The sequence below is a fragment of the Phaethon lepturus genome, unplaced genomic scaffold (assembly GCF_000687285.1).
Source record: "Phaethon lepturus isolate BGI_N335 unplaced genomic scaffold, ASM68728v1 scaffold13948, whole genome shotgun sequence".
Classification (NCBI taxonomy): Eukaryota; Metazoa; Chordata; class Aves; order Phaethontiformes; family Phaethontidae; genus Phaethon; species Phaethon lepturus.
The window spans coordinates 33,638-56,871 of NW_010557052.1; the positions used below are offsets into that span (position 1 = coordinate 33,638).

Consider the following 23,234-nt stretch of genomic DNA (forward strand, 5'->3'; position numbering starts at 1 on the left):
CTATAAAAATCTTTTCTTGTTCCTTCTTTTTCAGTGGAAAAGCAAAAATTTAGTTCCATTTGTTAGATTTCTTAAAAATTTCCTCAGTATTTTTACTGAGGAAATAAAAATAATGTTAACCTTTTTGTCCACAGTATCTGCAACCGCGTTTTACAAAGCACAGCCAGTTATCGAGTTTGTATGTGAAGTTTTGGACTTCAAAAGTATTGAAGAACAACAAAAACCTCTGACAGATTCCCAAAGGGTGAAGTTTACCAAAGAAATAAAAGGTAATAATTAAATTACATAAAACTGCTTTACCCTGTCTGGTGTGTTATCGCTACCCATTCAAAATATATTCTATAGCAATTGTATTAGTGGGAGACAGTTTATCACAATGAACAGTATGTACACTTTTTGAGCAGAACTAAGAGGCAAGAATCATTTTATTACTTGCATGTATTTCAAGACTTTCAGAAGTCTTTATGTTTCAGTCTGGTTGACCTTTTTTCTTGCTACATCAGTTAATCTGTACCTTGAGAGAGTCACTTTGTGAAGCAAAGTTGGGTCAGTTTAGATAAGTATGTGGCTTCAGTTTTGATGAACCACTAGTACAAAAAGTTAAGTGAGCTTTTTTTTTTTTTGAACCAGCCACATTTAGAGCTTAGGTATGCACACAAGTAAATTATCATGAATTCAAGAATCTGTGGTAACTATATATGTGTGTGCATTTTGCCTGTGGCAAATATAGGGTAGTTAGCTTTATGCTTCTTAAAGTACCCCCATCTCTAGAGTAAATACAAGTTAACAGCTAGAAATACAGAAATTTTATATTTTTCACTTCTGAAACATATCGGTAGTGCCAATCCTAGTTCCATGACAAAGATACTCCAGCTCCAAATCTAATGATTTCAAAATGTTTACAAAGACTGGGATTTCATGTTGGTTTTATTATAAATTACCTAATCTTAATTTTTTTCAATTACTGGTGTCAAAATTTTCATATTCCAGATTTTACTAATAATTTAGCAATGTGTTTTTGCATATTTTGGTATATTTCATACATGTAGTCTCCTGGAAGTATATTACAGTTATTCTAATATGTAATGACTGGATCAAAGAGTAGGAGGAAGGAATGTTACTGTTTGTGTTCGCTGAAGGTTTCTTCTGGAAAATCCTTCCTTCGTGATATGCTTGATAGAAAGAAAGCAAATTAAAAAAGAAAAACTCCATAAATCATGCAGCTTCCTTGTTTCCACAAAATCGTCTTGGCCCAACTACAAGCTACCAAGAAAAGTATCAATAAATCCTGAGTTTGTACTGATTGTAAATGTTTTGAAAAAATAATCAGGCACTGAATTGCCATCTGCTTTTGTCATTTTTTTTTCTACGAGTATTTTCATTCTTCAGATAGAGGAAGTCATCTCAAATTTGCAGCAGAGCTAGTGGTAAATTGAGATATTGAGGTAATGGTTTATCTTTTAATGAAAATAGTGTCATACAGATTTTGGAGGTATTAATGAAAACTTGGTATTTATCGAAGGTTTCATAATAGATGGCACTTTGAGCTTTAACAAATTATGTGGCAAGATTAGTACATTGTTTGGCAAGCTATTAGTGCCTGTGACAGACGGGAAGTATGCCACTGTTACTCAGCAGCTGCCTGAATTTATACACATGGGCAGATATATAAGGAATTCTTATCTACAGCCCCGTCTTCCTATTCCCACACATTCAACTTCCTATCTCTGGTAGTCCACCTATATCTGTTTCTGCCTAAGCATGAAAGTAATCTACATGAAAACACTGCATTCGAGCTTTTATTTGTGGATAACGGTAAATTAGAAACACTTCTTTACGGGCAGCTGTGTCGTGCTGGTTTGGGGCGAATAATTTATTCTTCTAGAAGTTTTTGCCTTTTAGGTGGGCTCGGCTTTTGTGCCAGTGGGGGTTGCAACAGATGTTTGTCTTCATGAAGAGTAAAGCCCTGTGGCCTCATTCCCATGGGCTGCTAGAGGACGTACGGATATTCCACCCATTCATTACTTCAGGGTTGGTTGCGATAGTTTGAGATCTCACAGACACCGTATGTTTATACATGAAGTATAAACAAGCTCTTTGTTTCAAGGAGGTTACGTGCTCCTTTTGTGCTTTCACCATCCTGGACTTCGTTAGAGGTACAGAATTGGAATTCACAGAATGCGTTCAGCTTTGCGAACTCTTGGAGCTTTGGGGTTTCATCTTGTCTCTAAAATTCTTTGTTGAACTTTGGCTGAAGATCAGTGATTTTGAATTTTAAGATTATAAATGGTTCTTTTGAGTTCTGTCTGGAATACCCTTTGGTGATTGGTTGGAGAACGTGCTAAATAGTGAATAGCTTTACTGCACAATTTCAGAGGTCTTATGTAGCAATTTAGGGGGCTGACATCTTGATCTTGAAGAAATGGTCATACGTGTCTTCCAATTTTTAGGTCTGAAGGTGGAGATAACACACTGTGGACAAATGAAAAGAAAGTACAGAGTGTGCAATGTCACCAGACGACCAGCAAGTCACCAAACGTAAAGTATTTTGCTTCTTTTTAAGTGTATGTTTAATCTCAGGCTGGAAAAGTATCTTGCCTGCCTTATTGAGATACGAAAAGTTGTCTTGAAAAATGATGCTTTCTTTGGTCAATACATTTAAAATATATCTTAAAGTATTTTTCCCAGTTTTGCTGTTCTTTTTGTTCTATTTTTATTCTATAATGAATGTCATGGCATTTGAACCAATAGATTTGTTTTAAATCTGGGGAGGGGTTGCTTGTGGTGGGTTTTTTCCCATTTACAGATTTGTTCAGCATTGGAAAAACAGGGTGCCCTATTGGTAGCATAATGTTTCCCAGAACTGTTGAGCAGAAAAGTTGTGCCAGTTGGGATCGGCTTTCTAATCTTGCCTATTACCGACCTATCTTTCCTCTGGAAAAAAATGTTGATTTTTAGTTACTAACTAGAGATCTGCAGCTAACTTGAATTGTAGGTATTTTTTCCCATTTTTAAGGAAGTAGTATAAGGAACAAAACTGATATCAGCTGTTTAAAAGAAGATAACTGATCAATATCTAAATCGTGTATTTAATTGTTTGGGCTTTGTTTTGTGCTCTTTCAGCGCTGTATTATATTAATGAAAAGATGATATTTGTGCCACCTTGATGTAAGTGTGTGCAAATGCATGTGCCTATACGGAAATACACTTGTGATGCACAGAAAGAGAGAAACACATTTCTGAAGTAATAATTTTTGCAACCCTGATACTGCTATTTTCTGTGCATGGCATATTGTGAAATGTAGTACTACGATTACCACAAATAAGCAGAAATCATTAGTCTTTGTCTCTAAGGCACCTGCTCCTAGGAAAATTAATTTATAGCTTCAGGTATCAAGATTATTAGAGAAATAGCCTTCTGTGGTACTATTGATGCACGGTAGTGGCAATGATGGAATCTTAATTATAGAAGCACACTTGCATCATTTCAGCGCGAAAGGTTTAATCTCCAGTAAGCTTAACTTGTGCCAAGAAGTATATCGAGCAAGTGTGGGAAAGTATTCTACATAAAGTAATGGCTTATTTTCCTATTTGATTTCCAATAGATTCCCACTTCAGCAGGAGAATGGACAAACAGTTGAATGCACTGTAGCTCAGTATTTTAAGGACAGGCACAAATTAGTTTTACGCTATCCTCACCTTCCATGTTTACAAGTTGGACAGGAGCAGAAACACACATACCTTCCTCTTGAGGCAAGTAAACTTTTTAGATAATACTGTATTCTGGGAATGGGGGGAAGGGATCAGAGGAAAAAGGCTCAAATGTTGACAAACTGTTTTTTGAATAGACAACTCCAGAAACTGTGTAACGCAGCAATGACAAAACAGTTGCATTATGTTTTTTATCTTCCTTTGTGTGGGGATATTTTAGGTGTGCAACATAGTGGCAGGACAAAGATGCATAAAGAAACTCACTGACAATCAAACTTCCACTATGATTCGAGCAACTGCCAGATCAGCACCTGACCGTCAAGAAGAGATTAGCAAATTGGTGAGTGTTGAGTGAAGTGTAGTAATGGACTTAATTTTTGTCTTACTGTTAGCAGATACTAATTTATTTCTATAAGACTTTCTCCAATCACAGAGAAATACATTCTTACAAAAGGTTTTCAAGTGTTCTTTTGGTGCTTTATTTCAAATTTTGAGGCAACTGTATATCCAAGTGGAATTAACAGAGACTCTGAATGCTTGTCATCACCCGTATATAAGGGGTGTGTGCTCAAATACCGGTTATCTCAGAAAGTTTTGGGTCTCATAAAAAGAACTTCTTTTTCTGCAAGAAATACCTAATTCCTTTTAATTTCAGATGCGGAGTGCGAGTTTTAATACCGACCCTTACGTTCGTGAATTTGGAATAATGGTCAAAGATGAAATGACGGATGTGACTGGTAGAGTCCTACAGCCTCCCTCAATCCTCTACGGAGGCAGGGTACGTTCAACAGATACTGTGCAATCTGTGATAGCTTTGATTACCAGTTGTGACAACTTCTATAATATGGTTGCTTTAAATGAATGATGATGGGTGTAATGGGATAAAGTCATCATAGGTGTAAAGTCTAGAACTTAAATACAGTTTTTGAAAGTCCTTAAATGTAATGGGCATGTTGTGTGTGATGATGCTCTGTCCCTCAATTGCATCTTTATTTCTGAAAGTAAAGCTAGGGTTAAAATGCACTTATATCAACTTAAGAGAAAAATGTTTGTAAGCTTTGTTTTTTCTTTCACACACTGTTTTATTGTGTGTTGCAAGAAGAAACGTGCAAATAGTGGTTCAAATCAGTCTGTATGGAGAAGAACTGAGACAACTTCAGTTATTACTGTTCATTTTTGCCTCCCCTAACTCTGAAATCTTCCTGAGCTTCTGGTTGGTTTTGAAATGTTCTGGGTGGAGCAGCTGTGTTTAGGACAACTATCTTAAGGTATTATCTCTATCAGCATGTTTTTCTCTATTGCCATCTGTTCCTGTTGGAGTATTTACTCACAGGTTTTTTTTCCTCTACAATGGCTTTTCAGACAGCCTTTCTGAAATAATCTTCTTCCTGTGGTGTTTTTCAAAAAAAAGTTTGAGAAACAGCTTTTTCTATCACTTACATAATGCGTCTTGTTTTTATGCAAGATGAAAGCTTTGATAGCTGGGATAACTTAATTTGTGAAGGCCTCTGATGAATCGTAGTATGGTTTGGATTGGAAGGGACCTTAAAGATCATCTAGATCCAACGCCACTGCCATGAGCAGGGACATGCTCCACTAGACCAGGTTGCTCAGAGCCCTATCCAACCTGGCCTTGAACGCTTCCAGGGATGGGTCATCCACAACTCTTCTAGGACCTGTTCTAGATAATGTATTGTCAGCTGAAGATAGTTCTGTCCCTATGAACAAGTCAGACTGTTACCTCCATAAACCTGCAATGGGAGGGGATCTTGGCATCTTCTACTTAAAGCTCTTCAGACAAAATCGGGGAGATTAGCTCAAATCTTCCTTCACTGACAGGTTAAGATAACCTAGCTGTCTTTGACTGACCCTGATTAGGGAGAGTGCTCTCATGAACTATTCTGGCACCAGGGCAACAAGAGCTTAATGGCAGATGGTTCACATTTTCCTTAGACTTGTGTGAGTGACGTCGAACCGCTATTTGCCTCTACTTAGTGATATGTAAAATATTGATAATACTTAAATTAAGTTGCCCTTAGAAAGTTCTCTGAGCAGTTATAAAGCCGCTGTAGAAATGTACGTTTTTGTTAACATTACATACCAAGCATGAATCTGACTTACTGTCCATATGTAATTTCTATTTGCTGCTGGTTTATATAACCAAAGGAAACTATCAAAATGAACAATATGAGCTTTATTTTTTGCCAGACTAGCAAGCTGTCTTGCTACAGTCGCAGAATGATCTTTATAAGATAGGATAGATGTTTGAACAGTAGAGAGAAAGACGTGCAAATATAAATAGCCTGCTAGTTGGAGGGAAGCAGAAGCATAACGGGGTTTTGTTAGCATGAATCAATTTTTGCATTAGTGTTTTGATTTTGTGTTGTTTTTTCTTCCACTTCCAGAATAAAGCAATTGCTACACCAGTTCAAGGAGTCTGGGACATGAGAAATAAACAGTTTCACACTGGAATTGAAATAAAGGTTTGGGCAATTGCGTGCTTTGCCCCCCAGCGCCAATGCACTGAAGTTCATCTTAAGTAAGCGTGTTTCATAAGATGGTGACTTTATTATATATGGAAGTACCATAATTTCATTTATCTAGAATATATATTTTGTTAAATTGTTTAACGTATGGCAGTACATCTTTAACAGTGGTTTTGAAGTTCTGTCTCTGTGTTTTGAATGATGCCAATATGATTTCAATGCTAGCATGGTGAAGTCCTTCAAATTAGACTTGCCAAAAGCAGTTTATACTGTATGGCAGGTTTCTGCCCAGTGAGGCCTTAAAACAGAGGTGGCTGAAATGATGTAGTGAAGGGTGTTTATCACTAAGTATTTGTCAAGAGCGAAAGATAACATGTATGTTGTCTTACGTTCTTTTCCTGGTTATATGGAATAGATAAAAGGAAAATTTAAAAAAGCAATCCAACTTTTGACTAAGACTTTCTGCCCTGTAGAGTTACTGTACTGTGCAAGTTGCTGTATGTGCAAGATGAATATGACTAACTGTTGTTTTGTTGACTTTGAGCATTTGAATGAAACTTTCGAATTTGGTTCCTCTGTCTTGGGGTGGAACATGGTTGTTGGAAGACTACTGTTCAAAGCGACAGCTGTCGTTCTTTAGATCAGGAAAAGTGTGCATGCCTGTGTAAATGGATTGTCTAATTCCTCCTTTTGCATGCAGTTGTCCTTCCTTTGTACATGGGCAAGTGCAGCTCTAGCCCATGCAGGTGATTCAGCTGTTCTTTGTAAGGTGAATGCAAGACGGTGACTACTCATAATAACAGTATTGCCATAACAGTGTTCCTTTAGATGATTTGCCAAATAGCTTGGGAATTTTTCCCTAACAAGTGGTGTGCAAACAGTGGAAAGCTTACCTTTTATTTTTCTTCCCATTCTGTGAGGCTAAGGACTTGTTCCCTCCAGGTACCTGGCAGGAACTAAGCTGCCAGAGAATTTTCTCTTCCACGCTGTTGTTTCTAGTGGAAATGCTGTGTAGGAGAACTTAGTTTTGAGAGACAGGAACAAGTTCTTCAGCATAATGGAGGAGGGTCCAGAGGAGACCACCAAAATGATCAGAGGGGTGGAACACCTCTCCTATGAGGACAGGATGAGAGAGTTGGGGGAGGGTTCAGCCTCGAGAAGAGAAAGCTCATAACGGACTGTTATGATTCACGAAAGTTAACAATGGGTTTGGAAGAAACTAAATCTTTACACCCTCTTAGTGGGTAAGTGTATTATTTGGCACCCTTTGGTGAAGACGAGCAACTTTTTACACACCATCCATTTAGACACAGTGGGGACATCCACTCCAAAATAAGAAAAGGGACTTTGTCAGTGTTGATGCTAGTTAACCGTTGCTACCTGAGACCACATTTGCTGTGCTGGTCATTAAGCCAAGTGCCGAAGGAGGACATGTCTGGGGGCATCTGCATTAGTGTTTTAGTTTGGATCAGGAGTGCATATTTGAAGTGAAGCTCCCGATGGTCACCAGTTGCCATGCCATGCCATGCACTGCATCAAGGAGCAGTCTGAGTGTACGGTGTGGATTTCTTCTGGATAAAACTGGACTAGAGGATGTGCTTCAGCCCACCACACCAGACTACAGCCACTCTGAAGAAAAATCCCAGAAACACATGTAGTGTGAATGCCAATGAACTTGGCACCTGTCCAGGCCTCCGCCGTGACACCTCGCTACTTCCTCACCTTGCCTTTGTTTATGGGGACGGGACTTAAGGACTACTCATGCACCATCGATGGCAGGCATCCAACCTGGAGGAGCCATGACTTTGAAGATGCTTTCCAGAGTGGGTGTGCTCTGTAGAGCCCTAGACTCCTACACTGAAGTGCTTACAGTGGCCTTGCTTACAACAGGCACAGTGTCTCGGTGTCCCTTCAAAAGGAAAGGCAGTCAAACAGTACCATGTTAACAAGAGCCAGGAGAAGGAGGCAGGCTTGCAACACAGCAGACCCTGCTAGCAGGGGGGTGAAGTAGTCTTCGCTGATAAAAGCCTCTGACCAAATTAGGTTGTCTCTGTTTCTGACCAGTTCCATCAAAGGGTCACCTGCATTCGCACCATCCTTGGAGAAGGTTTGTCTTCATCTCCAGGATACAACTTTTCTCTGGTATCTAGCAAGGTTTTCTCATGCGTCGTTATTAACGTTGGATCAATTTGCTGAGACACAATTGTTGGTAACTTCTGTTGGTTGTTTTCCTCACCAAGAAAAAGAAGGAACTCCAGCCCTTTTTGTGGTGACATACACAGAATTATGGTAGAGCAGGCTATCAAAAATATCATCATTGTGTTTTTGCAAAAAGTAGCTTATACTGAATCTCTCATAGAAAGATCAAATAAGGTGGAATTTGCTTTGGAAGTGAAGTGTTTAGTAATGGTGTTATTTATACAGTGTATTTCCTCATCTTCCCCTGTCTTTTCTTCAGTGACTATACAGGCACAAGTCAATTAAAGATACGCTTGGGGTAAATTCCCAGGTTTTTAGACAGCACAACTGTGCAAGTATAACAGGATTGTTACATTAAAAATTAGGAAAAAAAAAAAAAATCAAGATGGATTTTGCTGCCTGAGAGTCTAATGTATTTATTTACATCCTTTAGGTCCTTTACAGAACAACTGAGGAAGATTTCCAGAGATGCGGGAATGCCAATCCAGGGGCAGCCCTGCTTCTGTAAATACGCGCAGGGAGCTGACAGTGTGGAGCCCATGTTCAGACATCTCAAGAACACTTATACTGGGCTGCAGCTGGTTGTAGTAATTTTGCCAGGAAAAACACCAGTCTATGGTCAGTAAGTGCAAATCATAAGCATGTGTGTTTCAGTCAGAATTTCATGTATTTTTTGTGAAGTATCTGAATGAGGGCAGTTTCATTCTGGTTTAACTACATAAATTCTGTTTAGGGAATGGGCTATAAATTAATTCTATTCCTTCTCTTGTGCTGCATGATGTTTTATATTAAGACCTTAATTTTTTTCATTATTTTTGTCTGTTTGCTTTTCTGCATTCTTCCTGTTGGTACATTTGAGATGCAGTTTGTAAGTGAGAAAGCTAAACCAAGGCTTTTGTGAAATTGATGAAATTGATACGCAGTGGATTAAAATACACTTCCTATAATTTGTGTGCTAAAAATTCCAAGTGACTGAAGAAGTGATAAACTCAAGAACCATGTAGCTTTGAGAACATCTTTGCTTACTCGTGCCGTGCCCCTTTTGCAAAAACAGATGAGCGAAAGAGAAGATTTCTGCCAATCGATTCTTCCTGTTCTTTCAGTTTTTTGACTCTTGAGTTGTGAGGACACTGATGCCTGGAAGGTGAAAACTCAGCAACTTAAACTGTGTTTTGGAAACAGATTGACAATTAGTGCATTTTACATAGCATATACACATAGATTTTAATATGTTTGAGGGAAACCATGCATTTTGGTTTTAACTAGCTCTTCCTATAGGCAAGACTGCTCCTTTTCCTCTCCTGCCTTCCTCCTTTTTTCACTTACCTTGCCTAATTGCAGCAACATCCACTATATTTCTCCCATAGCTTCATGGACTCTCTCTTCTCTAACGGCTTAGATCTACCAGCTGCAATTTTTTTTTATCCCATCCCTCACCAATTTAATACAGCAGAAAATAATTTCCTAGTTTTCTTTTCCCAATATTATATCATATAAAATAAAAAGAGAGATTAAAAAAAGAACCTCTAACAAAATAGTACCTTTTCCCCCCGCCCCTTGAATTCATACTTGCAAAGGAAGTTGCTCGTCTCTAATTTGTTCAGTAGAAATTCAGTGCAAAGCGACATTTTTGCTTTTCCTGTTTGGCACTAAAAGGGGACTCTTTCCTCTACTTAACCACGGAGAGGATGTGGTACCACTCTCGTCTGCTTTCCTTGTCATTATCTTTAATTGTAGTTCTTTCTGCCCCTCTAATCATCGCTTTTTATTTTCTCCCTGCGCTCTTCCATACCCTTGCACTTCCTATACCCATGGTCTTGTCTTTTCCTTGACTGTTCTCCTCACACTGGCCCTCAAAAAAGCCTCTTTCCAACGACGGGGGTTGCATCTGCTCCAAGTCTGCTTTGGAGACTAAATTTCTTCTTTTCCTCAGTGTAAGGGTATGGTTCTCTTAAAGCCTTTAAGTCTCAATCTTCTTGTTAACAGTAGCATTTGTTTTAACCTTTCGAATAGTGCAGTTCGTAATGGATTTCTTTTGGAGGTTTTATGGGCCATCCTTTGCTAAACTGGCCACTTTCTATGCAAGTGATGAACTTACAAACTGGTTGGCTGAATATTACTCAGCACGTTACTATTAAGTTTGCGTTACTAGTCCAGTGTTTAATAATGAAACACGTGGTCATCATCCTAATACTAGCCATATTACCTACTCCATTAGCCACATTAAAACACTACAATTCTAAAATTACAATTAGTGTAATTAAAAAAAAGAATTCTTAGTTAAAATAAGCCAACAGTGTCTTCAGTTATATTTGGGACCCAGTTACTGCGCTGCTGGCAGGTGGAGCACTCCAGGACTGGGAGGTGGTTTACTGGAGGCTGGGGTTGGGTTTGGGGTTTAGGTTTCTTCTTGTTTCTTTAAGCTTAAATAATCACTGTGCAAAAACTCTAGGTGTAGTTAATTGTCACTGAATTAATGTCTCCTACATGGTTTGATTTGCGATGTGCAAATTTTTTTTTCATTTTTGCTTGGTTTTGCAGCGGAGGTCAAGCGTGTTGGCGACACTGTGCTGGGAATGGCTACGCAGTGCGTCCAGATGAAAAATGTGCAAAGAACAACACCGCAAACTCTGTCGAACCTTTGCTTAAAAATAAATGTCAAATTAGGAGGCGTAAATAATATTTTACTGCCACAGGGAAGGTAAGCCATCTTTCAAAGAGGAAGAGGGTACTGTAATGTAAAGAGAACGTGCATCATATGAAGATAACTGGGTGCTTTTATCTGTAGTCATCGCACTGTAGTTTAAGTGACTCTTCAAACTGTCTTTTGGCTTGAATACATAGTCCTTCGAAAGTTAGGCTATGAAGGCTGGAGAGGAATACTTGTTCCAGCTGAAATCGATAATAAAAATACTGTTATTGCAGTCTGACTATTGAAGTGTACAACTTTCATTGGAAAGTTTTACACTTCATGTATATAAAAATTTTATAATATATATAAATTTATAATATTTTATTTGCCTTGAGTTTTCAGAAACAAGTAACGTCTTGAATACTAGTGCCTTTTCCTTTATAGTTTAATTGTAGTCAAGATTCTTCATTTTGTTGTATGTCTTAACTTACTTAGATAGTTAAAAAAAGACAAGCTGGGAGCAGGAAACTCTTAATTGGTTTCCAGGTCCAGTTTACCTTGCAATTTCTTATTAGTGTTACATTGATAAGTTTTCGTTATACTGTGAACTATATTCTCTGAAGTTTCTTTGATACTATTGAATTCTATAGCTGACATGTCACTGAAGTCCCGCATATAGTTGAGTGGGAGTAAAATAAATATCAACTTGTTTGTAAAAAAAAAAGAGGGACCTTGCGTGTTAAAGACTATATTTTGTTTGTGTATCATCTTAAAACAAACATTCCTAAATTGAAATTTTTATCAGTTTCATTGAAAAATCGGTCACAAGAAATGCTGATGGAAGAATGAAGAAAATACAGCTTGTTTTGCCTTACCTGCGAGGGTAGAGAAGGATAGCATAAAGATATATAAAGCCACTTAAATCAAAATGAACAAGTATGTTTCTATGTCAGTAAAAAGATGGCATTTTTACAATCAGAGAGGTCGGGGAATAACCTCCTACATCATTCTTGGGAGCCTGTTTCAAAGAAGTCAACATTCTGTTTTGCACAGATAAGGAAATTTTCCCTTCGACATATTTAGGCTAGTCAGAAGGCAGCTGCTGAAAAATAATCCAACAACAAGTACTTAGAGAGGGGGAAAAAAAGAACACATTATCAGAAGGGATATATATTTTGTGTATCTTTGTGAAGTTCTATTCATTGAACTAAATATACTCAGCCTGGGTAATGTGCTTGTTGGAGACTCCTATGAAAGCAACTAAAACCCACTGTGTTAGCGAGCATGCGTTTCAAAAAAGCACCGTGGGGTTTTTTGTCTATTTGTTGTTGTTTGTGTTTGTTTTTTCTCAAAAGGAGTTAAAGATAACTGCTGTGGAAACAAAACAGAACACACACACACACACCCCCCCCATAAGTAGTTGTATGCTGGATTCATAAACATAAGGTCTCTTAAATGGCATGTGCTGACAGAAATGATGGGGCCAAAAATTTGAATTCTGCTCATTATGCCAATAAATTGTGCATTTGGGAAAATGGAGTTAAAGGGAAAAAGACAAAGTGGCACAACTACACACAACACCTAGATGTTCTATGAAAGTGCAGGTTTCGAGTATTTAAAACATAACTCTTTAATTGTTGTTTTCTGTTGGTTGAGGGGATGGGAATAGAACAGCTTTTTATTTGTATAATTGAATTATAAGTTACATTGTTATAATTACCCTCAAATTTCTTTTTAGAGAAGGTCTCAAACCAGCAGAATCTATCTACATAACTGTTCCCCCACACACCCACATACACATGAAAAAATTCTGGTGGCCTAAGATCTCCTGTTTAAAATTTTTTAGTTAATGAATAGAGTTGAAGCTTAAAACTTCCCATGTAGTGTTTTGGTGTTCTACTTTTGATGCAGCGAATTAATTAAAGGTTTGTTTAAAACTTGGAAGCATTGTTTAAAAAAAAAAAATTCTACTTTTAAAATACTACCTATGATATCCACAATTTTTGTACTTTTTTACCAATGATGGGGTTTTTTGTTCAGAAGGAAAATCATAGCATCTGTGTACAGATGTGCACAATCCTTTAATTTTCTCAGATGCTATTTGATGCTGAGGAATCAACTTTGATTCTTTCCTATGGTCTGATCAATAAAAGCTACAATTCTCCAAGTTATAAGTGAAAAAAATCTTTTTTTTTGTTTTTAATGAAAAGTAATAATTAGCTTTGCTCTAAAAACAGGCCAAGTATTTAGTATGAAAACCCTAATCAGGACTTCTAATTACTGTCACAGCACGAGTGACCGATTGTGGTCAAGTGCAGATTGTTGACTAATTCACTGCAAGAGTAGGGTGTGCTGTTTACTTGAGTTATAATGTGCTTTATTAAGTGTTCAGCTTTGCTGCTTTTACAAATTTGCTTTCTCTTTATCAGACCACCAGTATTTCAACAGCCTGTCATATTCCTTGGTGCAGATGTAACTCATCCTCCAGCTGGAGATGGAAAAAAGCCTTCCATTGCTGCAGTGAGTAAATTGTGTAATGATCTTTAACCCCTGCTCTCTCCTGCTACTCAGCTCTAATGCATTTTATTACTTTCAATTCTTTTGTGGTCCATTTCTGCTGATGGCCTAATTATAGCGTTAAAAATTATTTTTGCGCAGGTATCTAATGAAACTTTGGAGAGCGTGCTCTGATACTAATTACTTCAATGTATGTGTTAGCTTGTAAAATGCCTGAGATGCTAATACACAGAGGAGCTTTTCTATTAGCTGATATTTATCAGCAACCTGTAATAAGCTGGTGCATGTTTGAATCTGCTTTTTCAGCAGTTAAAAATGTTAAGAATTTATCCATTGCTGATAGGGAACTAGGCTGGCTCGGTTGTGGGTTTTGGGGGTTCAAGCTTCCTGACAACACAAATTGTGCAGTAATCTCTTGAAAATGTGCTCCTTAAAAACAGGGGAAGGTTTTTGACTTGCATTATGTCAAACACTATAATGGCTGCTCTGGCTTATGTAATAATTAATAGCTTTGGTGTCAGTATGTGTGGTATTCATCTTAGGCTTAGCTCTGGTGCTAAATAAACAAAAAAATACTTGTTTTATTTTGTTTGTGTCCAGGGGAAGCCAGGTGGAGATGTGCTTAGTTGTGATTTTTGACATACGCAATTTGGATTTGTTTGGTTTTAAATCCCATGCCATTTGTAGAAGTGTGAATTTTGAGGTTGCATGAACAGAAAATTGCCTTCCCTTGGCAAGCAGGGCCTGTTCGGTGGGGACCTTTTGGTGGTGCCTCACCATTTCAGTTTTGGAATTGGATTCAGCCACAGTGTCCCAGAAAAGCACTCGGTCTTCAGGTGTTCAAATTCCTACGTTGCAGTCTGGAGTAAATCAATGGTGTCACGGTATCCATGTACTGAATGATATCAAATTGTACTTGAATTTTTAACTGCAGGTAGGTGCAAACAGGAAATTAGTCTTTTAGATTTAAAACAAGTTTTTGGTTTTGGAAGAGCATGTTACCACAGGTAGACTAAACTCAAAGCTCTTTCCAAACACGTTATGATTTTGACTATATCTTTGCTTGGTCAACCCCTTAGTTTGCAAGATACTGTTAAAAAGACTGTGCATTTATTTTTATGAAATACCTTTATTGAAGTACTTTCAGATTTGGTTTGATACTAAGCATTTTTTCAACAGGTTGTAGGAAGCATGGATGCTCATCCTAATCGATACTGTGCCACTGTTCGGGTCCAGCAGCACCGCCAAGAAATCATACAAGATTTGGCTGCCATGGTCAGGGAGTTGCTTATTCAGTTCTACAAATCAACCAGATTTAAACCAACTCGTATAATCTTCTACAGAGATGGTGTTTCTGAGGGGCAGTTTCAACAGGTTATATTTTTCTTTTTGAGATTTGGATTATGTATTTTTCTGGTAGTAATGTATTTTTATGTAGTTGGAGTTACAAAAAGAAGTGTACCCTCCATGAATCTTCCCTCCACAAATTTGTTGGATTCTAACCAAGCAGATCAGGAAAAATGTTTTCATATTTTTCATAAGCTTTTTTTTTTTAATGCTTCTCCGCTTTAAAATACTTTCCTTTGCAAAATCATAGATGATGAAGGATAGTTTTAGCACTCAAGTGATGTTCAACATCTGTGACCTATTCAAGACATATTAGTCAAACTTTATCCTGTAGAACTTTGACAGTAAAGAAAAACTAAATGTAGGCTAATTTTCCTACTTTTTTAACTAGGATTAATAAATGCTGTATTTTCACACTGTCACTTTTCATTCATTCCCAATAAAATTCAACAGATACTTTCTTGTAATTATTTTGTTTGCTTACAGGTAACATATTTTTTTTAAATATTTTTCTATATATCTAAAGGATATTTACATATGCTTTCCTTTCCAGTATTTTTATATGTAAATTAAAAGAGAGAGAATTTAGTAAACTTCTTAAAATCCAAGGGGAGAGAGTAAAGGTCACTCAGTAAACTTGAATTAATAAAACTAATCTTTGTATGAACTTTGGGGGTTTTATTTCCCATTTATCACTGTTTTTCACTGAATTTTTAATTCATAACTAACCCAAATCCCAAACCAGTGCCTTTTGTTTTATTGCACTTTCCTCTCTCTCGGTTTTTATTGATTGTCTGGCATGAGCGTTTACAAAACTGGGAAAGAACATGCAGTTGAGCAGTTCTGGATTTTTATCCCTTGTACTAGTCTGAAAAATAATTAGGCTGTTGTATATTCAACAGCCCAATTAAATGTTCATTTGTATTTGTCAGTTAAAAAGATTTTGACGTACAGCTTATTAGTCCAAGCCTCATGCTTGGAGCTGAACAAATATGGAACCAGCTCTTGCCTGGCTCAGGAAACTAGTGATCTAATTTGTTCTCATTAAGTGGAGAAATTAAGGTTTGATCTTGCATGCTTTGACATCTCGCTACTCTGAGTGACAAGGCAAGAAAGAACACGATAAATAAGAGCAATCTGCGAGATAGCTATCTCTCATATTTATCACACATCTCTGTGTTTATGATTCAGGTTCTCCACCACGAATTGCTGGCTATCAGAGAAGCATGCATTAAACTAGAAAAGGATTACCAACCTGGAATTACATTTATAGTTGTGCAGAAAAGGCATCACACCAGACTCTTCTGTACAGACAAAAATGAACGGGTATGTTCTAATTGTGACCGGCAAGTATCTAGCAGGCAGCCAAGTTACCTATTACTTGCTGCTCTTATTTAAGCAATAAGAGACTTGTTTGAAGAACTACATAAGATATTGGGTGAGATCTTTCTGTCTGGAAAGGAAAACCTTTTTTTTTCTGTCCTGTAAAATAAACTGGCAAGAAGCTTTTAAGTTCCTTTTTTAAGTTCCTAAAATTTTTCAGGTTTCTTTTCAGGTTTTTTTACTGTCTCAAGATCCTCAAGGGTTGAGATTGATCTGAGTAGTGTAGGGTTTAATATATAGATGCCTACATCCATCTGGTACAGTTACCTCAGGCACTCTGTTGTAAATGGAGATCTGTTTAGTATTCCCAGCACACTTTAAGGCATATTTCATCTGATTCTAGGACTGGTGAGTTCACTGGTTTGGTTGCCATTCGCTATAGAGTGGCTCTTGGGTCACCAGCTGAGATGTAGACACTCAAATTGTTAGGGAAGGTGAACCCTACACATGGACAACACTTTCTTTTCGATTAATGCTACCTTTAAGGTGTCTTAGGTGTCTAATGTCTTAGACGTGTGGAGTTCAGTTTGGGCATACCAAGTGTCACAACACGTTATTTATAGTACTGAACATGTCAAATTGTTTTATGAGTATTTCATAGTTGTTGTTGTATCTATGTGAAGTAGATGTAGAAATACTTGATTCCACCTTTCTGGGTGGAAAGGAGGTTCCCCGAGTCTAGGATGGAGCCACTGCTGTAAATGAAGACTTCCTAATGGCAAACCTCTGTTCACAGATAGGTTTTTCGTGTTCTTTTTCCTTCTGTCAGGCTTCTCCGTGCGAGCATTTGAAGCCTCCTAGGCTTCAAGGCAATAATTAGTAACTTTTAATGCTGACATGAAGGTGGTTTTTACATTGATAACATGCTATGATTACAACTGTTAAATTGTTTTAAAGTAAAAAGTATTTTTAAGTTCTGCTTTGATGTTTTTGAGGGAAGGAGAGGCCAGTCTTACTACTGTGGATTGTCCTCTTTCAGGTATAAACAAGAAAAGTTATAGAGGAATAACCTGTCCTGGAATGGGAAGGTGAAAAGTATTTGACAAATCAGTTGCAGGAAATTCTTTTTACTTTAATCAGAAAAGCTAATCTTTGTAGGTAACTTCTAAGAAGATTTTGCAGCTCATCTCTTTTTTTTTTTTTTCCTCCTTAGTAGAGACACTCCAGATTTTCAGTTGAACAAAATTTTGTTTTTGCTCATTCTTGACTTTTTGCTTTTTACTTTTTTTTTCCCTTGTGTTTTTTTCCTTACTGTGCAGCCGAAAAGAAAAAACTTTGTGTGTGCCCTACTATATTTGCATTTTCTGTTCACCCAGGTTGGAAAAAGCGGAAACATTCCAGCTGGTACCACAGTGGACACAAAAATCACCCATCCATCAGAGTTTGACTTTTACCTGTGTAGTCATGCTGGTATTCAGGTACAGCATTTTGTGTGGGATGGTAACTTTCAAAGATAACACTGGCTGTTGGTATTTCCTGCGTTCTTTCCACAGGAAACAAACGGTACAACTTCCATCTGTGCATGTTGGCTTTTCATCTATGCCATCCACAGTGCTCTTCTGTTGTTGTTAAAATCTGAAAAAAAATAATGAAACTGAATAGATACGCAGCACATCCTGTGCGTTTAGTTTGTTCTGCTTCTCTCCTGGCTGTGTGCTGCTTTGAATGGTAGCAAGATATTGGAACTACTTTACAGAGCTGCCTCTTGCATTATATTCTCTTGAAATGTGCATCCCGTTCCTAGGAAGCAACTAATACATTGATAGCACCACTGTAGTGTCACATTTTCTTCTGATTTGTTCTTCCCAGTCAGAAACTATTAATCAACCACAGTACTGAAAGTCAAGATTTAATACTGGCTAAAAAAGTGTATTCAACAGGGGCACAGGTTCAGTTGCTGCTAGCTGTTAGTGTTTTGCCTACAGCTACTGTAGATGATGGCTTTTTGTCAGATCTAAGTTTCATAAGATGAAAGTGCACTTCAGTAAGTTCATTTAATTTCAATAACAGGGATGAAATTCTAGAAAACACAATCCTATCCAAAAATGCAAAGGATTAGTTATATGGGGAGCAAGGAGGGAGGTTGTTCGCCTTTTTAAAGGCAAAATTGGCTGAAGTATGTAGAATTGCTCACACGTGACTTTTGAGGAAGCAGCCAGTTATACTGCAGTTCACCTGCAGAGGTGGAAATTTAAAAGAGATTTTAAAGAGATGTTTTTGAAATGCTGACGTCCTGTGTGATCTGCCTTCAGGGAACAAGCAGACCTTCTCATTACCATGTCCTCTGGGATGACAATCGTTTCTCTTCAGATGAACTGCAGATTCTTACCTACCAGCTGTGTCATACGTACGTACGCTGTACTCGTTCTGTTTCCATCCCTGCACCAGCATATTACGCGCATCTGGTTGCCTTCAGAGCCAGGTATCATCTGGTGGATAAAGAACACGATAGGTGAGTTGCATAGTTTTAAATTATGACGGAATTTGAAAGAAAGCAGGAAGGAAAGGGGTTTGTTAATTCTGGGGTCAGTAGTATCCTCAGTTAGCCATTTGAGGGGAAATTTGGTCTTGCTGCTCGATTATAGTGTGCAAGAAGGTAGATGGTCCTGTATGCTTCTGTGCTTTTTTCTGTTTCAGAACTTCGGTGGTGTTTTAAGGGTAATTAACTTTTGACCGTTCTGTTCAGAAGAAATGAACGATACAAAAACAATATATGCAAGGAGAGGCAGATTAAATAGGGTTTCTCTTCTCCCCCCACCCTCTTTTTTCCCCACCTCCTTTCTCTTACAGTGCTGAAGGAAGCCACACTTCTGGTCAGAGTAATGGCAGAGATCATCAAGCACTTGCTAAAGCAGTTCAAGTTCACCAGGACACGTTGCGCACTATGTACTTTGCTTGACATGTTTTAATGTTTAGCGACTCAGTACGATACAGAGTTGGATTCACGTGAGACCAGCTGCACTTAGACCAAGAGTTGCCCAAGCTACAGTGACAGCCAGCAATGAGTGGTGCATCTTAATTTTTTTTTTTCCCATTTGCAAGAAAGCCTTCCGTCCAGAATTTCAGACTTGATTATGAACTGCATTCTTGTACCAAACCCCACTATTGTTGGAAATGTGGTTTGCCAAAAATCTCTAAGCTGCTTGGTATAAAACAGACCCATATTTTATAATTAAATCAAGAGCTGTGATCTCAGGGCTTAGGGGGAAAAAAAAAAAACACCAACCCAACAACCCAACCCACAAACCTCCTCATTCAGTTTGCTATTCATTGAATTGCTTTTAGTAATTTGTAAAGATCTAATTCATACTAAAGTTTGATGGGCTAAAATGCTGTGAATTAGCTTTTAATACAAAGGAAAGCAAAGCATTTTTTTGACTATTTATGAAGCTTTGATTATTCTAGATGCATTTACAAAATTTTTATTTTCAAAAGAAGAGAGTGACAAAATTCTGGTTTTCAACTGTCTTATAAAGATTATTCTCTGTGTGTCTAAGGGCAAATGTATTTTCTGAAGCTTGTTCTTGAATGTTTTTTATTGTGCTGCATTTGAAAATGTTTTTCATAGACTAAAGAAGAATTTTAAAAAAGAATGAACTTGTACCTACGCTTTTAATAGGTCCAGTTAGATTGGCAAAAGAAAATGTGCCATTTAAAAAAAAATTGTAAAGAATTTTTTTTTAATCATACTGACAGCTAACTTTAGAACTTGTCATACAGGACTGTGACACTTACTTTCCAAAGTCTCTAAAGAATACGGGTCTGTGGTGATAAATACAGTACAATCCTTTTTCACTGTTGTTTGAGTTAATGTAAATTTTATATATGTTTCACAGTATTAATGTGATAGACTAGATGCTATTATTTATTTTTATTTACTAAGGAGTGCTCATTATACTTCTGTTAACATATCAAGAATGCTTTGGATTTAGAAATTAAAACCTTGTCATGGGGACATTACTATTCAAATGCAAAAATATGCAATTGACTTCGATGTGAGAGTTCCGAGATCCACGCAGTGTATATTGTATAGCTTGTAATTTGTAGAAAGGCTTTTTATGCCTGCACACAACATAGCAGGTTTCACCTGTGCTGTTCAGAGACGCACACGAGACCAACATTCTACGTTCATTCAAGCACAAAACAATTGTATTTTATTTATATGTGGAATATTGGTGAAGCAGGAGCTCTAGTAGAGGAGAGTGGCTCATTGTTTGTAATTTAGACAAAAGTCAGAGAATCTATGCAGTAAAGATAAATCTTAGGAAACTGAAGTTTACGTATGAAGGGAGGTGAAACTCTCTTCGTTATGCATAAGGTCAATAGTAAATGTGAGAGTTTTGCCATTCTCTTAGGAGAAGCATTAATTAAAACTGATAATTGTTAGACAGACGCTTCTGTTAGTTTGCACACTGGGTTCATGAAAAAAACCATAATACATATGTAAACCATTGCACTAATTATGATGCCACAAGCAGGTTTAGAAGAAAATAGAGAAAGCCCAGGAAACTTGTTTATGCTGACTTGATTTTGTTTATTTTTCATAGCGTAACTGAAATAACATGCGAAGAGGCAGATTTGTAAAATTTCATTCTCTTCCACTGCTTCATTTTGCTTCACCTTTTCCCTTTTCTCTTAGCAGATGCTCAGTCACTGTTCGGAATACATTTACCTCTAGCCACTGAGACGGGCGAGTAGCTTTAACCAGTGCGCAGGTCTGTGCCGTATAGCGGCTAGACTATAACCAGTTGCTGTTGAATAAGCTAGAAAATGCCCAACCTTTGCTGCATAAAGAGTTTTAGGTACATAACTTTGTGCAAGTTCACATCTTCACCTTGTAGCAGTTGGTTGTCGGTGGCGTTTAGGTGAAATAACAATGTAAAATCTATTAATAGATTAATTGTATTATTCTAATTCAGTGGTGAGGCTGCTGGGTCAGATTTTCTTCTTGGTCATAGTTATGTAAATCCAGATCTTAAATTATGCTGGTGTAACAGAAAGTGAATTCCAAGACACACTGTCTGTATTTCTGTGTTCCAACCAGGTTGTACGTACCTCCCCTAAAGTACCGCTAAACTGCAAAACCTTTCCATGGTGGGTATGTTGCACTTCTCTGTGCACTTGCTTGAGAGGTTTCAGATTTCGGTGAAGATTTTAATTTGGCAGAGTTTTAGATAAGAATTATTTTTTTTATATGTATTGTTATTGACAAATAGGAAAAAAGATCAACCATTTTAAGACGCCATTTAGTTCATTTGCTCTTCAATATGCAGAGACCTCTTGGATGTGAAGTTCATCCTCCTCTTTCCTCTCTGTGCAGATCTGGAATAAATGACTTTATACAGGTGATCAGATGGGGCGAGGAGGGCAGAATCTGTCTTGACCTCAAATCTTCTTTCTGAAGCAGACTGGGGGGCTTCACTGTGTCCCACTTGGGATGTATTCTTGAGGCTGGAATAGTCATTGCAGCTCCTTTTTGTGAGAAAAGGAGTATCAGGCAGACCCTTAATCTGAGAGTAGCTGTTGTCTGTGTATCCTCTTGGAATGAACAAAAACTTCGTGTAGCTTTCCTTCCCCGAGTATGAAGAACTTGGGATGGTTATATGCATTTCAGGCTGGGGACATTTTTACCTTTTACAGATCTTTTTAAGCCTCTAATACTGTTAATTCTTTATGGCTTGATTTCTCCCTCCTTTCCCCTCCCCTTCCACGCCCTGCTAGTGGTGAATTAGTGAGTAATTTAAAGCATTTCTCTAAAAAGTTATTAAGTATATACTTTGAAAAGTACAGTGTGCTCTAAGTCCAGCAGCTATCTTTCTGGGAATATTTTTAATTTAAATTACATCTTCAAAAATGTCTCCTGTCAAAAAAACCCCAAACCCCACACCATGAACACCTAAAACCCTACTCTTAACGTTTTTTTTTCTTACCTCCCATGTGTCTTACAAGAACAGCAATATCTCAGGTAAACACAAAGCTCAAGATGTCTCTCACACACATTCCTGCTGGTGAAGTCACAGCTGAGGTTGACAGTTATAACCACTACGTCACTATGCAGCTCAGGTCAGCAATAACCAAATGTGCGTTACCCGCTGGCAGTTGGGGTTTTTTGGGGTTTTGTTCATGTGTTTCTTCAGCCCGTGCAAAGGCGGTTGCGTGACTCCTCGTGCAAAGGAGCGCTGGGCAGGACCTCATCGCTTGCGTTCCTCTTGCTCTGTGTTGTCTTCCTGGCCGTCACCTTCTGCGTGAATTCAGCCATCGGTGCAGGTGCTCTTGGTGCTTAGCAGTCTGAAAACTGGCAGTAATTGCATCCTGGTGACAAAAATATGTTCTTCCCACTGCAGGCATGAGCGGTGTGATGGACAAACTGACCACTGCCAGTACTGCAGTATTTCTTTTTGCCCTGGTTTTAAGAGTGTGCTTGAGAGGCGAACATATTAATGAGTTGCCTGCTATGGATAATCTTCTCTGAGGCTTTTTTTTTTTTTTATGGAGATGGTAACACTGTTGAAACAAAAGTATTCAAAGACTGAAGCAGGTTGTAGAAGCTCTGTCCTAGAGAGGCTCAAACTCGGCTGGACAGGTGCCCGCACAGTCTCGGCTCACTGGGCGTGCGTTGGGCAGGGGACTGGTCCAGACATCTCCAGAGAGCCCTCCCGAAGTTCTGTAGCAACCCCCCAAAAACCAGCAGCAGCAAGTGTGAAACGCTCCTGTTGGGAGGTGAAAAATAGTACCGACAAAGATTAACTACTTAAAAGTTGTCTTTTTCTTTTTTTTTAACGTAGGAGATACAAAGCAACAATTAGGTTCGCTTAGTTTGGGAAATGTCTGCTCCAGTGGCTGAATATTATAACATGTCCATTCCGCCTCTTCTAGCACCCAGGAAAGAGAGTTGAGTCAATCCTTAAGAGGAAGCGTCCCGCAGTGAAATGTCGGAAGCAGGTGGATTTGCCTTATGA

The 23,234-nt window shown here is 38.0% G+C and overlaps 1 protein-coding gene across 2 annotated transcripts in view; it reads left to right on the forward strand.

Annotated features, from left to right (window-relative positions):
* Positions 1-19,435, forward strand: part of AGO2 (argonaute RISC catalytic component 2) — a 37,813-nt gene extending 18,378 nt beyond the window's left edge. Inside the window, exons 6-19 of one of the 2 annotated variants that reach the window (XM_010292668.1) lie at positions 135-269; positions 2,451-2,538; positions 3,606-3,753; positions 3,932-4,051; positions 4,367-4,489; positions 6,117-6,250; positions 8,830-9,014; positions 10,938-11,097; positions 13,458-13,548; positions 14,725-14,919; positions 16,084-16,218; positions 17,592-17,693; positions 18,528-18,727; positions 19,066-19,435. In XM_010292668.1, coding sequence (XP_010290970.1) covers positions 135-269; positions 2,451-2,538; positions 3,606-3,753; positions 3,932-4,051; positions 4,367-4,489; positions 6,117-6,250; positions 8,830-9,014; positions 10,938-11,097; positions 13,458-13,548; positions 14,725-14,919; positions 16,084-16,218; positions 17,592-17,693; positions 18,528-18,727; positions 19,066-19,174 — 1,925 coding nt within the window. In that variant the 3' untranslated portion in view covers positions 19,175-19,435. Of the gene's footprint in view, positions 1-134; positions 270-2,450; positions 2,539-3,605; positions 3,754-3,931; positions 4,058-4,366; positions 4,490-6,116; positions 6,251-8,829; positions 9,015-10,937; positions 11,098-13,457; positions 13,549-14,724; positions 14,920-16,083; positions 16,219-17,591; positions 17,694-18,527; positions 18,728-19,065 lie in introns of both variants that reach the window. The other variant, XM_010292667.1, reaches the window with a different exon arrangement.
* The last annotated feature ends 3,799 nt before the right edge of the window (positions 19,436-23,234 follow it).